The 17,929-nt window shown below is 38.6% G+C and overlaps 2 protein-coding genes and 1 non-coding gene across 3 annotated transcripts; 2 read left to right on the plus strand and 1 right to left on the minus strand.

The window, feature by feature from the left end:
• Positions 1 to 5,099: 5,099 nt before the first annotated feature.
• Positions 5,100 to 5,206, minus strand: LOC138886613 (small nucleolar RNA R71). The gene has a single exon (XR_011405663.1). It is a non-coding gene; the product is annotated as a small nucleolar RNA R71 (small nucleolar RNA).
• A 3,524-nt stretch (positions 5,207 to 8,730) lies between these two features.
• Positions 8,731 to 10,087, plus strand: LOC138885228 (uncharacterized). The gene is made up of 2 exons (XM_070166144.1): positions 8,731 to 8,894; positions 9,409 to 10,087. Exons 1-2 carry the CDS (start codon positions 8,731 to 8,733, stop codon positions 10,085 to 10,087), a joined length of 843 nt encoding a protein of 280 aa, XP_070022245.1.
• Positions 10,088 to 16,950: 6,863 nt separating this feature from the next.
• Positions 16,951 to 17,442, plus strand: LOC138885229 (uncharacterized). Its single transcript, XM_070166145.1, has one exon. It carries the CDS (start codon positions 16,951 to 16,953, stop codon positions 17,440 to 17,442), a length of 492 nt encoding a protein of 163 aa, XP_070022246.1.
• The last annotated feature ends 487 nt before the right edge of the window (positions 17,443 to 17,929 follow it).

Raw genomic sequence — 17,929 nt, forward strand, 5'->3', positions numbered from 1 at the left:
AAGAATATTTCGTAGTATCTTGACATTTGACTTAAATTTATAAATAATAAATTTTTTGTCCTAAAATTACTTAGTGGCTTTTTATTATGCTATTACTGGTTTAATATGATGTCTTTGCCCATCCTTTTATTATGTATATATAATATAATGATACCTCCTTTAATATAACATAGATAATATAGATTTCTTACGTCGTCCAAAAAATATATTTTTTTATTTTATATAAAATGTATCAATATTTTGATTTTTTTCTCCATTATATGGAATAAGAAATTATTCTTCTATTTTATTTTCAATATACAGTTTTGATTTTTTACATATTTTACTTCGTCCAAAATATATGTTCTTTTATTGTTTTGTATAAAATGTATCCATATTTTTAGAATTTTTTTTCTACATTAGAATTTCTTCTATTTTATTTTTGATATAAAGTTTTGATTTGTATATTTTTACTATGTTGATTGTTGCTTGTAATTATTTCAAATTCAAATTAGACTTTTCTTCTTATATTCAAATTCCAAAAGAGTAACAAATTATTAATGATAAATAATGCATAATTTGATTTTATTAAAATTTAAATTCAAAAAAAAAATTAACTATTACCTAACCTAACTAACTTTGTCCTAAAATTGTAAAGTGACTTTTTATTATGTTACCACTTGGCTTACTATGGTGTCTTTAATGGTCTCTCCTATTATATATAGATAGATATCGCGAAATTATATTCACCGAATGATCAACGATAATGCTAACTAACATTACTTGTTTGTAGGAAGAATGATATTAACCAGTCCACTACGCTCCTATGATTTTGTAAAATACATTTACCGGAAAAAATGCAAAAAATTGGGTTTCCATGGAGGAAATTGGAGCAAAGAGGATAGAGAAGAGTCAGATGCTTACCATTTCCGATATCGGAAAGTAGAGCCGGCAAGAGACCAGTCAGAATAATAGCGGTTTTCACCGCGCTAAAGGATTCTCAAAACGGTTGCTAGAAGCTAAAGGAACGGGAGTCCGTATTTCTTTCAGCGGGCTTTCAGCACAAGAGCTTGGGCCCTGGGCTCTGGTAGTTATTGGGCTACTGCAAACCAGTCCTATTAGCCCTTTAGAAATTGTAAAAATTGCACGGGGCGACCTATTTGGTCGCACCCATTTAATCTATACCCATTTTTTTTAAAGTTTTAACTTTTAATCTAGCCCCCTTTCTCCTCGTTCTTCTCCTCCTCAAAGTGAGAGTACACTTCAGTGATAAAAGTATATGGAAAATATGTCATTCGTTCATTCATTCGTCTGATGCAAACACTGGATACAACTAGACTTTATCCTGTGCGACGACATAGATTCATCTATTATTTTGCCTGTTTTTTTTTTTTTTTGGCAATAAAAGGCTGCAAGTCCAAAAGTTGTTAAGTATTTGAAAACTATAGCCGTATAGCAGTCAAACAAAAATCTAAAAGCTCCTACCGTTGTAGCATTCTGCCGTGCGTCAGCTATCCATACGTATTTGCAAGAAATAATTGATAAAAGAGTATACTGAGACATACCTTCCAACAAGCTGAAAAGATATATGGAGCATTCACAATGCAGTAGGCTGAAGTTCAACTCTAAGAAGGCTGAAGTAATTCGCGCTGCAGTTACAAAACAAAAACTTCAGTTCTAGAGCTGAAGTTCGCCAGTTACAAAACAAAAATTTCAGCTCTAGAGCTGAACTTCAGGCCCGACTACTAGAATGCTAAAGTTTTGCGTGATTACCTTTGCTACTTCAGCCCCGTATGCTGAAGTTATGCGAAAAAGCGGGTACGGTTGCAATTTTTTTTGCAAAACGAGCACAAGTTAAAACGTGACACAAAAAGCGGGTATAGATCCAAATACCTCTTAGAAATTAGCCAGTGCGTCTTTCACTTTTTAAGTTCAATTTCTCAGCACAACAATATTCTGAATTGTGGCGAAGTTAAGATTCTTAGTTTAAAATTTCAGGACAAAATAAGTATTGGCTAATTTCTAAATAGCATCCATGAGAATGACTATTTGTGTAGTTGCCCCTATAATGGTCGTCTTTTGGAGGCGAAATACACAATTAGCCATTTTTAGGACCCATATTAACAATAGCCCAAATTCTCAAAATTTATGAAGTTTAATCGCTTTACAATCAATTTTAGACATATAGGTTTAAAATTAAAAATGTGAATTCAAAGTTCAAAATTCAACTGTCAAGTACGAAATTGGATTCTGTCAAAGCCTAATTTCAAACCTCATGTCTGAATTTGTATTATAAACTTCAAGTATGAAGTAAGCCTTTGCATAGCCCAACTTCAAAGATCCCAATTTTAAACTGGAAAGTCTACAAAAAAGCAGCAGCAACCTGTTCAATTTGATAGTATTTGTCAAAACTAATTAAAATTCAAAATAAAATAAAATTAATGATGTTTTAACTGGAGTGGTATAAGAAGCTATCTGGTATCATTTTTACGCTCTGTTGAGGGTATAGGATTTTTGGGAGGACTCTAGTTTTCACTAGTGAAAAACAAGCAAAAAGATCACGTGTGAAACAAATTGGAAAAACTTTATTTCATGCTCAATGCACAAAGGTAGTTGGTTTTTAAGCAGCATGGTCGAAAAATTATCTTTAATGTAATTAAACTATCTTTAAATTAACCATGATGATGTGTTTTCTACTATTGTTTGGTATGGTTGAAGGAATATACAAACAATATGTCACATAATTTTAAATCTAATTTTCAACCAATTAAAAATGTTGACATAGAGGGGATAAGGGGATACCCCTCCACTTTTAAATCCTCTTCTCTTATATCACTTAGTTGCTTTACCCAGAAAGGAGAATGACTTGAACACTTCCACTCTTCTAGGTTGGAGTAGATAAAAATCATGAAAAATTAGAAGACAATTTCAAATTGATTCGGGAAGAAATATAAAAAAAAGTTAGATTGTTGAGAGGTGTGGGTCCTGCCTATTTAATTGTACTGTAGTTAGTAAGATAGTTATAACTATCTAGTGGCTTAGCAGTAAAGTTAGTTGTTAGCTTTTATAAATAGTAGTACTTTGATAGTAGCCTATATTATGCAGTGTAGATGCTATTTATGCTCGAAGTTAACCATACTTTATTGATATTTTAAGTGCTAAATGATAACAAAATGCTCTAATTGAGGGTTTTATGCTTTGCAGGAACTACTCTGAGTTAGGATGAGGATATAAAGTATTTTGGGATCAAATATGTAGATACAAGGCCAATCGAGAAGAGCCCGGATGAAAACGAGCACGAAAAGGCGAAGAAAAGCTGGGCAACAGTCCACCGCTACCGCGGTAGGGCCACAGCTGGAACGCGGAGGAAAAAGGCGCAAAACAAAATGTCTAAAATGACCGCGGTTGGCCCGCGACCACGGTCGATCTGGAGAATGCCAAGAAAGTCTAGGGGCCAAAGTGTAAAGCGTGGAAAACTTATCCTAACCCTATATAAACTCAGCAAACTCGCCCAAGTCAAGGTTAAACTTGTTTTTAGACTTAATTGGAGGCAAGAACAAGTGTGAGAATATCAAGACACAATTAGAGTTTTTCATTCTTCTTCTTGTACGTTATCATTCTTTTGTGAATTATGAATTATCTTAAGGCTTTATCTTGTTTTACCATGAGTAGCTAAACATTTAATCTAGGGTTGATGGAACCAATTGTTAGATGAAGTCTTGATTACGTTTTGATATAATTAAGCCGTTTCTTATTCTATAATTGTTCAACTATGTGTTGTCCTGTGATTAATTGAAAGGGCCCTTGATTAATCGTGTCTAGTTATCTTGTGTTGCTTGAGAAAGAACACTAGGTTAGATTGTTGTTAAACAACACCACTTTCGGGTAAGTTAAAAGATTAATTACCTGAATTTAAAAGCAGGATTAAAGATAACGAAGCTTTGGTGGAATAATTCTGAGTTGCATAAATTGTTAACTAGAGTAGTTCGAGAGAATGCTTTTAGTAAATTATCGTAATTGATCGAGAGATAAATGTGGTAACCTAGAACTCATATTTCTTATAGAGTATTACAGCGATATTATAGCTAACGTGTAAGGAATTAATCCGACAATTGGGGAAATCAATAACCCCTAACCATTTTACCATTGAATTCAACTCTATTCTTGATTATTGCTAGTTTTATTATTGTTTTTCATTAGTTAACTAAATTCTACTCATATCCATTAAAAATCTTGCATCCGGGGATTGTTTGAGCTATTCATTAGCAGTATTAAAAGTTGTAGTAAATAGGTTAGTTCCCTGTGGGATTCGACTCCGGGCTGAATCGGATTATATATTTACAGCAACCGCTTAGTCCTTTTTATAAGGTGTAGTTGGGCGTGATCAAATTTTGGCGCCGTTGCCAGGGAACTAACAGTGTTATTTATTGCAACTTTGAAGAATCGCTAGGATTATTAGTTTAGATCAAATTTCTGTGGTATTTAAAATATTTCTATTGAAATTCTCATGGTTGAACTCTTCTGTAACTCAGGTGCATGCCTAGAAGCTCTTCGAGAACTGGTGAACTCTTTGAAGGACTCTCAGATCTCGAGAAAGCATTCCGGATATTGAACGGGGCTAACAGGAAGAGCGAACAGCTAAAACAAAACGAGCAAATTGAAAATGAAATGGGTGACGTAGATAACGTCAACGGGAACAACAAGAATGATCGAGATGACCCAAACGTCAGAGTGGTAGCACCTCTTGTACCGGAAGCTGCTCTTTACCATTGGGCGCAACCAACTGCTGATAACCTGGCCACAACAATTACAGTACCTCCCATACAAGTGGAGACATTCCAGATTACCAACAACATGCTTCACCTGTTGTAGAATAAAGGGCTATTCTCTAGGTTATACATCGAAGACCCACAATAATATCTTAAGAACTTCTTATCAATATGTGTCACTCAAAGATAACCGGGTGTGACTCCTGAGGCAATCAAATTATTATTGTTCCCATTCTCAGTGACAGGGAGGCTCAAACTTGGCTGAATTCGCTCCTTATAAACTCCATTGCTACTTGGGAGAAACTAGTCAAGCAGTTATTAAATAAGTTTTATCCACCAAACAAAACTACGAGGCAGATTAATGAGATATTGCATTTCAAGCAAAAACCGACTGAGACTTTGCAAGAGATCTAGGAGAGGTTTAAGGGCATGTTGGTGAAGTGCCCTCACCATGGCATTCCGGATCAGATGCTGGGACAGAGATTATATATGGATTTGGCTGATATTCTAAAGGCCAATGTAGATGTTTCAGGCGGGGGTGCATTCTTGAGCAAAACTTTCACAGAGTGCAAGATTCTTCTTGACAAGATGTCTCAAAATTCAGGCTGGATGACGAGAGACACAACACTCACTCCAATAGTGCATTCTATCGTTCTTGACCCAAACAACACACATGCAGAAAATATAGCCACTCTTATGACCCAGATGAGCTTGCTAACAAAGAAAATCAATGAAATGGGTACGAGACAGGTGCAGATTGTGGATATCACAAATGGAGGCTTGTGCACTCCCTGCATTAACCAGCCATATGTGTGCTCGTGGGGTGGAGAGAATGACAATCAAATATTCACAGAAGATATGAATTATGTCAATAACTTTGGAGGTTAGAGGCAAGGTGGGCAACAATGGGGACCAACAACAAACCAACAGTACAGACCGAACCAGCCATAACATAACCCCAATCCAGGAGGAGCACGACCACAAGGCCAAATCATACATTATCAAAGGCAACATGGCTATAATCAGCAACACCAGCAACAATTGACCTACCAACCACCTCAGCAACAACAGGATAGTAATATGATGAAATCAGGGGTATGCTTCAACAACTCATTGGGACAAATGGAAAGATGCAAGAGAAGTTAGCTTCATATGACTCAGCAATCAAAGGCAATGAAACTCAATTGGGACAGCTATCTATGGCATTAAACAATCGCCCACAATGAACATTGCCTGCAGATACAAATGTTAATCTAAAGAAGTAGAACCCGAATCAGCTCATGGCAGTGAGTCTCAGAAATGGGAGAGATTTAGACAGGGATCAAGAAGTTGCTCAATCCAAGAGAGAGGCAACGCCAACTACTCCAGCTGCTCCAGTTACATTAGAGACCGATTAGTCGGCAGAGCTCACCGAGGTTGTAATCGAGCAAGCACAGGTTGACAAGGGTAAGGACAAGGAAGGTGAACAACTCCCAGAACAGGTAGTAGAAAAAGCTTCCAGCAAAGAAAAGAGGCAAAGCAGTGGGCAGAGGTTGATTCCTTCACCATTCCCTCAGAGGTTGGCAAAGCAAAAGAAAGATGATCAATACAGAAAATTCATGGAAATGCTCAGACAAATTCAATTGAATATTCCACTGATGGATGCTTTAAGGGAAATTCCAGGGTATGCAAAAATGATGAAGGACCTGATATCACAAAAATTTGACTTCCAGGACCTGTCCACTGTAATTCGAACGCAGAACTACAGCGTGGTAGTGATAAGACCTATGGCTCAAAAGGTGTCTGATCTAGGTAGTTTCACTATCCCATGCATCATTAGGAGTTATGCTTTTGCTAAAGCATTGTGTGATTTGGGAGCCAGCATAAACTTGATGCCCTTGGCAATCTATACAAAACTGGGCATTAGCAGAGCTAGACCGACCTCAATGTTGCTGCAACTGGCTGATCGCACAGTAAAAAGACCGACCAGAATTCTTGATGATGTGCTTGTTCAAGTGGGGAAATTTATATTCCCTGCATACTTCGTCATTCTTGACTGTCAAGTGGATGAAGAGATACCAATCATACTGGGTATGCCGTTTCTAACCACTAGGAGAGCATTAATTGATTATGAGGCTGGGGAATTGAAAATGAGGTTGAACAATGAAGAAATCATATTCAATATTCAACAATCTATGAGAAGACCCAGTGAATTTGCAAATTGTTCACTAGAGGAGGCCGTAGATGTGATACTACAATAGGAGGATGAGACTATTAATGTCAGGGATCTGCTAGAAGCTTGCTTGATGAATCTGGAAAATGTGGATGGTGAAGAGTTGGAAGAGTAGGTCATGGCTCTCGAAGGTCAAGGGTTCTGGGCAAGGGAACCCCAATTCAAGCCCCTACACTTAGAAGAAAGAACAACACCACATGCAAAACCATCAATAGAGGAACCACCATAGTTGGACCTAAAATCGCTTCCAGCTCACCTCAGGTACGCTTTCTCAGGGCCTAATTCTACTTTACCTGTTATTATATCATCTGGTTTGCTAGATGTGCAGGTAGAGCAACTCCTACAGGTGTTACAGGAATGTAACACTGCCATTGGTTGGACCATGGCAGACATAAAGGATATCAACCCAACTTTTTGTATGCACAAGATTCTCCTGGAAGAAGGGCACAAACCTTCCAGAGAACATTAACGAAGGCTGAACCTTGATATGAAAGAGGTGGAGAAGAACGAAGTGATCAAATGGTTATATGCAGGTATCATCTTCCCAATCTCTGACAGCAATTGGGTCAGCCCTATTTAGTGTGTGCTAAAAAAAGGAGGAATGACGGTCGTACAAAATGAGAATAATGAGTTGATCTTGACTCGTACAATCACGGGATGACAGATTTGCATGGATTACCGGAAACTGAACACAGCCACCCGGAATGACCATTTCCCCTTGCCTTTCATTGACAGATGTTGGATAGGTTAGCTGGGCGATCCCAATTCTATTTCTTGGACGGATACTCGGGGTATAACCAGATTTTAATAGCCCCGGAAGATAGTGAGAAAACGCCCTTCACTTGTTCATATGGCATCTTTACCTTTCAGAGAATGCCCTTTGGACTTTGCAATGCACCGGCTACATTCCAGTGGTACATGCTAGCCATTTTCGCTGACATGGTTGAGAATATTATAGAGGTGTTTATGGATGATTTATCTGTGGTGGGAGATTGATTCAAGGATTGTCTTCACAACCTAAGAAAAGTGCTCAAAAGATGTGTGTTAACAAATCTAGTGCTGAATTGGGAAAAGTGCCATTTTATGGTATAAGAAGGAATAGTGATAGGGCATCGAGTGTCCACTAAAGGAATCGAGGTTGACCATGCTAAAGTTGATGTGATTGAGACGTTTCCACCGCCTACTTCGGTCAAGGCAGTGAGAAGTTTCCTTGGGCACGCCGGGTTCTACAGGAGATTCATAAAAGATTTCTCTAAGATTGCTAACCCTTTATGTAAACTCCTTGAAAATGATCAGCCCTTTGTGTTTTCTAATAATTGCAAGTTGGCCTTTGAGGAGCTGAAAAAGAGACTGGTGACCGCACCCATCATTGTTGCACCCAACTGGGAGCAACCGTTTGAGCTCATGTGCAACCCCAGTGATTATGCTATAGGAGAAGTCTTAGGGCAGTGAAAAGACAAGATGATTCACCCAATTTACTATGCAAGCAGGACGCTCATTGGTAACTTAATTACACTGTCACAGAAAAGGAAATGCTCGCTGTAGTGTTTGCCTTCAACAAATTCAGGTCGTACTTAATTGGCTCAAAAAGTTATTATTTATACTGACCATGCAATAATTAGGTACTTGATAGAAAATAAGGAGTTAAAGCCACGCTTGATTCACTGAGTTCTATTGCTACAAGAATTCGATCTAGAAATCCGTGACAAAAAGGGGACGGACAATCAAGTGGCAGACCACCTCTCGAGGTTGGAAGGAGCAGAAAAGAGAATGGAGGTTAAAGATATCATAGAGACATTCCTGGATGAACAGTTACTTGCTATGACAATGGAGGAGGCGTCATGGTATGCTGATATTGCTAATTATTTAGCAAGCGGTATTGTACCTTATGAACTCTCTTCAATGCAAAAGAAAAAGTTCTTTCGCGATTGTCGGTATTATTATTGGGATAAACCTCTACTGTTTAAAATATGTGTAGATAACATGATCCGAAGGTGTATTCCCGAAAAAGATCAACACTATTTTGCAGGCTTGCCATGCTTCACCATATGGTGGACATTTTGGAGGAATTCAGACAGTAGCTAAGGTGTTGGAATCGGGTTTGTATTGGCCAAATCTGTTCAAGGATGCCCACACTTAGGTCAAAAGTTGCGATGAATGCCAAAGGATAGACAATATTTCTCATCATCACGAAATGCCAATGACTATAATTAAAGTGGTGGAGGTTTTTGGCATGTGGGGGATCAACTTTATGGGGCCGTTTTGTCAGCTCGTACGATAACAAATATATATTAGTAGCGGTTGACTATGTCTCCAAGGGGGTCGAAGCGGTGGCTCTCCCGACCAATTATGTAAAAGGGGTGACAAGTTTCCTAAAGAAAACATCTTCACACGTTATGGCACCCCGAAAGGTATAATCAGTGATTGTGGAACCCATTTTTGTAATAGAGCATTCTCATGCTTGTTGAAAAAGTATGAAGTTCGCCATAAAGTAGCGTCACCTTATCACCCACAGTCGAGCGGGCAAGTTGAAGTGTCAAATAGGGAGATTAAAAGTGTCCTTACAAAAACAGTGAATGCAACAAGGACCAATTGGGCGAAAAAGCTAGATGATGCATTGTGGGCATACCGCACAACATTCAAAACTCCAATTGGTATGTCACTGAACAAGTTTGTGTTTGGAAAGGCATGCCACCTTCCGGTAGAGTTCAAACATAAAGCATTGTGGGTATTGCGGCAGTTGAATTTGGATATAGAGACAGCAGGCACTAGCAGAATCACTAGGTTACATGAGCTCGAAGAATTTAGGTTCCGGGCATTCGAGAGTGCTAGACTATATAAAGAAAAGATGAAACTAATGCATGATAATCACATCTTGGATCGGAACTTCAAACCCAGAGATCTAGTGTTGTTATACAACTCGAGATTGAGATTGTTTCCGGGTAAGTTGAAGTCCCGATGGTCAGTACCCTTCAGAGTGGTGCAAAGGTTCTTAAGTGGAGTTGTGGAGATTGAATCAGAAGATGGGACAAATAAGTTCACGGTGAATGGGCAAAGGCTGAAACATTACCTTGGCATGGACGAAGAAAAAGGGGATAAAGTGGTAATAACTTTGGAAGAGCCCTAGTACGCAAATGAGGAGTGATGATCAAAGCCCGCATCATGCTGCAACGTTAAATCAGGCGATGCATGGGAGACAACCCATGTTTTCTTTTGCTCCTCTTTTTGTTTTGATGTTGTACTTGATGTGTATGATACTAACCCTTTTATTAGTGTACAAGGAAAGATTGGTGCATATTGGGGAAAGTCCGGGTCAAGAACCAACTCCAGAAAGGTAAAAAAAATGAGGAAAACAAAAACTTTCGGAAGCTCGTGACCGCTACCGCGGCCTAGGCACGACAGTTTAGGCATGTGAGCATGTGATTTTTGCCCTATATGAATTACTCCCACAAATTCAAGACAAAATAATTTTTTCCGTTGTTTGCAATTTTGTGGATTTTTGTGGCATTTTCCGTTAATTGTTTGCATTTGTCTGTGCGTGTTTATTTTATTTAATTAATGAAAAATACAAAACAATATGTTGCATTTGCATTTAGGATTTAACTTGGTGTTTTGAATTAAGTAGTAAATTATTTATTTCATAAGAATTGGGAAAATCACAAAAATGGTATTTTTGCACTTTTATTTTTTAATCTTTGAATTTTGGTGGTTTCTCCGCTTAATTTGGTTTTAATTAGAGTTAATTAACTTAATGTGTTAGGATTGATTTAATCTATGATTTAATTTAGGTTTTATTTGAGTTTTATTTTGGAAAGATTAATTAAAAAAAAAGAGACTTTGAAAATAAATAAATTAATTTGGAAAAAAGAAAAAGGATTTAAAGAGGTAAAGTTTTGGGATTGTTTTAATTAAAATCCCCAAGCCCAAATGAATTTCCCCTACCAAAACCCGACCACACCGGCCCCAAACACACCTGACCCGGTCCGTCCCCCCACTAAATTAAATGACCCCGTTTAGATTAGTCATTTGATCTGAGCCGTCAATGTTTTCTAATCCAACGGCTGTGAAGTGGGTTGGGGTTGGTATATATCTATCCGAATTAAGCCCACCCCCCATCTCTCATCTCTCTCATTCTCATCTTAGAGACAAACCGTAGAACCCTAGAGCCGCCCTAAATCCCACCACCACCCACTGGCGGCGTCACCTCCAACCACCCCCAAAGTAACACCATCGAACTCCCTCACCTTCCTCTTTCTAAATATCAACATAGCTCCCCTCGAATCTCCCTCAATATCGTCGAATCTTAAATCTAAAGTCATAGTTTGAAGTCCCAAAAAGCCAAAATTGTTCTGCCTTTGATTCTGTGGCTTGCATGACCACAAGCGTCCGAGTTTTCAAGATTTTCGAAGTTTAGTTTGGCATAAGCAGTGTTGGTCGTTTGTCCTTCACAAAGAGTAGGTGGTTAACACTGATTGTGTTAAATTGAAGGTCCAATATTGGGTTCGAATGTGAATCGGTAAGTGTTCTTCATTTTGTTTGCCCTTATATGCTGTTTCATCTTCCTACTCCTTTCTTCTTTGTCTTCCCGCTTCTGTGAATGTTTGGAAAGTATATAGAAGTTTAGACCTAGTTTTCCCTTTTTGAATAATTTAGTGTTCGTACTTGCTCCATTATATTTTCAGTCTTTCTTATCATGTTTTAAATACTGTTCTTTGCTTGTTTTTGTTATTTATGACATTTCTGCTAATTAGCTTAATTTAGGATTTGTTGATTCGGTAATTTGGTTAACTCCGGCTCAGTATTTAGTTCTAAAAGAAATCAATTGCTTGGTTAGATTTTGATGTTTGAGGTCATTTAATTGTTTCTCTTTTCTGCTAAATGGGTTTCTGAGTTTTGTTCGGGCCTTAAGTTCAATTCTGGCCTGTTTATTTGGGGTTTAAACTGTTGGGTCAAATTGACCATGACCCGTTTGGTTGTTTGAAAGTAAAAAGTAGGGGTTTAAGGGGGTATTCTGGGTAATTGGCTTAGGGAATCTTGATGTAACTGCCTAAGGGAACTTCCTAGAAGCTGGGGTGGGGGCTTATGTTAAAGTCTGAATTTTACACTAAGGAGGTCTAAGCAAAAATGAGAATTTCAAAAGGGGTAAGGTGCAAAAACTGAATACTTTTAGGCTGCTCTAATGCCTTGCCTTTAAAGGTAGCTTTACTTGGCATCGAAGGCAGATTATGAAGAGATAAAATTCTGAAAAACACAAACGGGTGGAAATTGGAGTGAAATTACTGTTTCATTGAAACTCATTCTGTGATTTCTCAAATCTTCCATTCCTGAAAAAAATTTCTGATTGATTTAGTTTTTAAATGGATTGAGGTGGGTGTTTAAGGTTTGGTTTTGAAGTTGTTGTGGATACTGTTAGAGGGGGACTGTTCTTTACTACTTTCATACTCATTTTTTGTTTGAGCTGGTTCTGCTGGTGTTGATTCTGCTGTACTGTTGCTGCTTGACTGCAGATTCTTCACCTTGTCTGTTTGCTTTGTTCATTTTCAAGTATTCCTCAACCATATGGATACCACTTGATGTGTAGCTCAATGTATGGATTTGAGAATAAGATAAAAATTTGATGCTGTGAATATGAATCATCTTTTCTTCTTTCAATCTTGTGTTTAACATGTAATACTTGGTTCTAGAAAGATTCTGATGGATGTATTTATTTAGAGTGAGTTAAAATTGAAGTTTAAATCATGTTAACTAGTAAATGTTATCCTCTTATGATTTGGTCAACATATTCTGTTATTAGTATTGAATCCTGGCTTTGTGTGATCATCTTTGCTTGAGTCTGGTTCTGCACTATTGGGAAATTAGTAGTTTAGTTTTATTGGGTTTGTATAAATTGGATAATCTTGCATTGCTGAGAATTCGAAATTTGTTAGTTGGACTATTCACTGGATCATGCTCTAAGTCTATTAGCATGAGAATGTGTTATATTTGATCTCTGATTGCTTTGTTAGGTAATTGTTGATGTCAAGTCATTATTAATGGGTATTTAATATGCGGGAAATGGGGTATAGGGGAATATATGCCAACATATGCACACTGAATATGAAAACTGTGTTAGTATGCAAGGTGCTAATTTGATAGTGTATAAGGCATGGTAAATAGATTCTAGACAATTCATTTGATTTAATGTAGGTAATTGTTTGTTTGAGCAGCCATTGATATTTCGTTTTGTAAAATGTTAAAAACCAGTAGTTTAATTGTGGTTTGACTTCATAGTGGCCACTTGGAGCCCAATTTCCATAATGGAGTTAATCTGGGCTCACAAGGATTCGATCTTGAGTCCCCATTGTTCAGTTGCACCTTGCTTTCGAAGTGGGCTCTCTTTTGGAGTCTATTTCGAGCCGTTTAAAAATCAGTAGCTTAACAACATTTGCAATAAGGTGTTGGGCTCCCCTTTGAGCCCAGATTTGAGATAGGAACTGACTATTAGAATGCGTTTTTTTATCACAAAGTTGGCCAACGTTCATTTTTTTAAGTCTTTGCATGAGAATTTGATATGTCCCTTTTAATTGTAAATAATCACGAATTGGTTTAAATGGCTGGGAACCGGACTTGGGGCATGTTTTGGGTTTTGAGACTGAAGTCATTTGCAAGGAAAAGATTGTTTACGTTTCATCATTTGGGCCGTTCGTCGTTGGCTTTGGTTATCAAGTTTTAACTTAATAATCTCATAAGGTGAATAGAACCCCGACCCTTTTTAATGTTTGAATAGTCCAGTCTCTTAAATTAGTAAAGGTGAGCCATATTGAACAACACAAATAGTTTATGTCCCTCCAAAGTTAGCTTAAATTCCCTTTTAAAATTGGAATCGAGGCGTGCCATGCCAAATAAAATCTCAAATGGCCCTTATTTATTTATTTCTTTTAAAATCCTTACCATTCGAGGCGTGCCATTTAGCAAATTTTCTATGGCCCTCGCAAAGTTAAAAATGCGTAGTTGCTTTAGGGGCGTTATTTTAATAATATTACCTTCCTAAACTCGGGTGCGCATTTCATGTGCCCCAAATCCAAATCTTAACAACGTCAAATTGAATATGTCTCAGAGTGCAGGGGCATTTCATGTGACGCGGTCAAAAGATGTGTTTTGGCTGACGTTGAAATCTTCCTTAAAATGAATAAAAGCGGTTATAAAGTTAAAATTGTACCATAGGTTAAAACATGTTTAAAATCATATGATTAGGCCAATTATGACAGTTGAGCAACCGTGCTGAAACCACAGAAATCGGGAGTACCTAACACCTTCTCCCGAGTTAACAGAATTCTTTACCCGGATTTCTGGTTCCGAACTGTAAAACAAAGTCAATCTTTTTCTCGATTCGAGATTTGAACCGGTGACTTGGGACACCATAAATCATCCCAAGTGGCGAATCTAAATCCTTCAAATAAATAAATCCCGTTTCGATTGTCTTTTAATTGGAAAATTTCCCTTATACCCTCTTGGGGTGTAGGAAAAAGGAGGTGTGACAGCTCTGGCGACTCTACTGGGGATCGAACCCAGAATCTCTGGTTCAGGGTACATAATTAGAGCTTAGATGAATTGTTATAGTTGGATTTATTAATTATCTGATTTTGTTACATGTTTGGGCCTAATGTGCTAAGTGTTGCTTTTATCGCTTTGATATTCTGTGAACTGTATATAAACTACTACGAAACCCTTCTTCTCTCTGAGTCTTCCAAATTACGGAGAAGTGTGCACTTCGTGTGACTTCTCTTCTGTTAGAGTCATATCCCAAATTTTTGAAAGAGGTTCGGACAAGTTGCATAGCCAGTGAAGCTTCTGTATTCCCGGTACGCTGCCCCCCTCAGCTCGAGTTGTCCGCTCGGGTAAGCCAGGTCTAGAATAATAAACCCAGATTTTAAACCTAGTATAACAAAGCCTTATGCAGGATCCCTAGTAGGAACGCTTATCCGCATCATGTGCATATGATTTTGGAGACTCAGCACAGGGGTTAGGTCTGTCTAGGACAGGTGTACCAAAAATGAAAAAACCATCTTGATGCATCTTACTTGCTACCTGTGCATTTATTTGATTTGAATTTGCATGCTGACCGACTTTTGGATAATGGGAGAAAGTTGGAAAAAAGAAAATAACAATGTGAGGATTAAGTGAGTTAAATCACCTATTTTAAAAAAACCAATGTCCAACTGGTACTGAAACTCTGTCGAATTTTTTTGAGAAAATGCAAAAAAAAGGGTTTTATTTTTGAAAAATAGTTGGTTTTATTTTATTTGCCCAAACTACGCCAGTTTGATTCTCTCTGGATGTGAGATACGTATGCAACCCCCATCGGGTCCAACTTCCTTTTTTGCAAAATAGCCCAAAAGAACAAAAAAATTATTTTTATTACAAATAAGTAAGGTGATGCCATTCTTGTCAAAAATAGCTGAATGTCCCTCAAAGGGGCGCCAGAAGGCTGCTTTTGCAAGAACAGCCGCCTTTAGTCATTTTTCAAGGTTTTGGCCGGTTAGCCAACACAGCCTTAAAATCTTCGCTTTCGAAGTGCTGAAAGGTCGTGTTAGCAAAGACGGATATTTCGTGAAAATTTTGAAAAAATGGTCATTTTTCTTGAGTCATGGTTTTCTTTTAATTAAAATCACCTTAATATATGTGCAGCATGAGCACAATTCAAAATGAACCTTTCTCAGTCCGTGAAGAGATCCCGTTCGAGCTACATATGTGGTGGCATGATTTGGGGGACAATAGCAGAAAAGTTGTGACAAAAGCGTTGGGTGGTCTTGTCGGGCTCTTGAAGGTTAAGCCGAGAAAGGATATAATTGAGGCCTTGATACCATTTTGGGACCCAACACATAATGTATTCCACTTTGCTGATTTCGAGTTAACTCCTACACTAGAGATAGCAGGCCACGCCGATTTCAAGGGGAATCTTAGAAATTAATACCCGGTAGCACCGAGAACAGTAACCCCTCAAAAATACTTGGACATGTTAAGCATCAGTCGGGACATCCGTGACGGAAATTTGGCCAAAGGATTATGTACCTTCTACTTTTTGTACCGACATTACGGGAATCCTCGTGGCTTCGAGACGCCAGATATCGGTCATACTCATACGGGAAACCAAGACAAGTGGGAGGCTCGAAGAGGATTAGCTTTTATAATGGAGTTCCTGGGTACTTTGATTTGCCCCAAAAAAGACGGGAACATAGAGTTGGGACTCATGGGGATAGCCGACTTTATGATGAAAAAGGCAAATGGGACCATAGTGCCGATGAATTTGGCAGAAATTTACCGAGCTCTGACCCTTTGTAGAGAAGGGGGAAAGTTCATTGAAGGGTGCAATATGCTGTTACAATTATGGATGGAGGAACACCTTTGCCACCGTCCTGGATATTTGAATTGTGGTATGACTGACCTCAAGTGCATTGAAAAACATGAAAAGCGGGTAGAGGGTTATGAGTTCCAGGATGGTACGGAAGCATGGCATGATCATTTGAGATCCTTGACTACGAATAAGATCGAATGGATATTCGAGTGGCTCTCAACAGTGAAGTAATTTATATGTCGGCTGAGGTATGTTTTCTGCTGTTGATGGGTCTTCGGAGTATCCAGCCTTATGCTCCACACCGAGTTCTACGTCAGTTAGGCCGATACCAGACCATCCCGCACGATGAGGATTTGAGTCGACAGGTTATTGAATTGGAACCATAAGCCGCTTTTACAAAAGAAAAAGTGCGTCGGATTTGGCACTAGTGCAGATTCGTAGAGCCTAGAACTCAAGTACGAGATTTATCCAGAGGTGAGGTGGAGCCTGGTTGCACTGCATGGTATGGTAAAAGATCCCGAGTTCATCAGGAGCCCGAAAGGCCCGCAAAGAAACCCCATGTCCTACAATTTACCTACGGAGCACAGGTGCAATGGGACTGGTTGACCAAAGAAAATGAGTACCGAGCCACCATAAGCAGGCTGGAAAAGCAAGTCATGGACCTTCAGTTTGAGAATGGGTTGCAAGCTGCCGCAGATGAAGGCGAGAAGAAGAAGTTAACTCAGGAAAATAAATCCCTCAAATCTCAAATTAGGAAGTTGAAAATACCTGCTAGAAACCCGGAAAAAAGCCGAGCGGGCGAAAGGCTCATAAGCAGTCTGAAAAAGAAAGCCCTTGAGTGTCAGGATGACCTAGAAAAGTCTGAGGCCAGTCTGGCGAAAGTCCGGGCTCATTTGGCGGAAAATGCAAAAGGGCGGGCACAGTTTGTGCGGCAAATATATGAAGGGGCAATCACCAGCCTGAAGAGAAAAATGACTACCCTCAAGAATGAGGCAGCCAAGCAGGCCAAAAACTTTAAAGCTGATAGGGAACACTGTTATGATTTGATGGCTCGGATGGAGGAAGAAATGCAACAGTTAGAAAATCAACATCTCCATGACACTCAGGTGTTAGAATCCCGGAATCAACAGGTCGGGCGTCTGCTTTAGGAAAAGGGAAGAATCCGAGAGCGGGTCAGAGCCATTGCCGATTACATTGTCGTAAAATGCCAAGCATGTGAGGACATGACTCGGACCAATTTCTTCGCTGTAGTGATGACATTTGTCCGCTAGATAATGAGTGATTTGGAGAGGCTTCAAGGGGATCTTGTATATAGGCCCGTGGCGAGATCAAATGATGTCCCGCGGGCCCCAGGAGCATTTGAGGCATTAGTGTATTCATGATTTTCATTGGAGTCTGTTAGTCTGTTTGCGAGTCTGTAGTTTCTTTTATTGGAGTCCGTTAGTTGGTTTTTGAGTCTGTTGTTTTCACCTTTCTGTAGAGTCTGTTGGTCTTGTTTTGAGTCAGAGTCTGTTAATTTCCCTTTTCGAGTTTGTTAATTTTATAATTTGGTAGAATGAGTGGTTGTAATCAAAACTGTTTTATTTTATGGGAAAATTTGAAATCCCAAAAATGTTTTGTTATTTATTTTTTGCA

The sequence above is a fragment of the Nicotiana sylvestris genome, chromosome 2 (assembly GCF_000393655.2).
Source record: "Nicotiana sylvestris chromosome 2, ASM39365v2, whole genome shotgun sequence".
Lineage (NCBI taxonomy): Eukaryota > Viridiplantae > Streptophyta > Magnoliopsida > Solanales > Solanaceae > Nicotiana > Nicotiana sylvestris.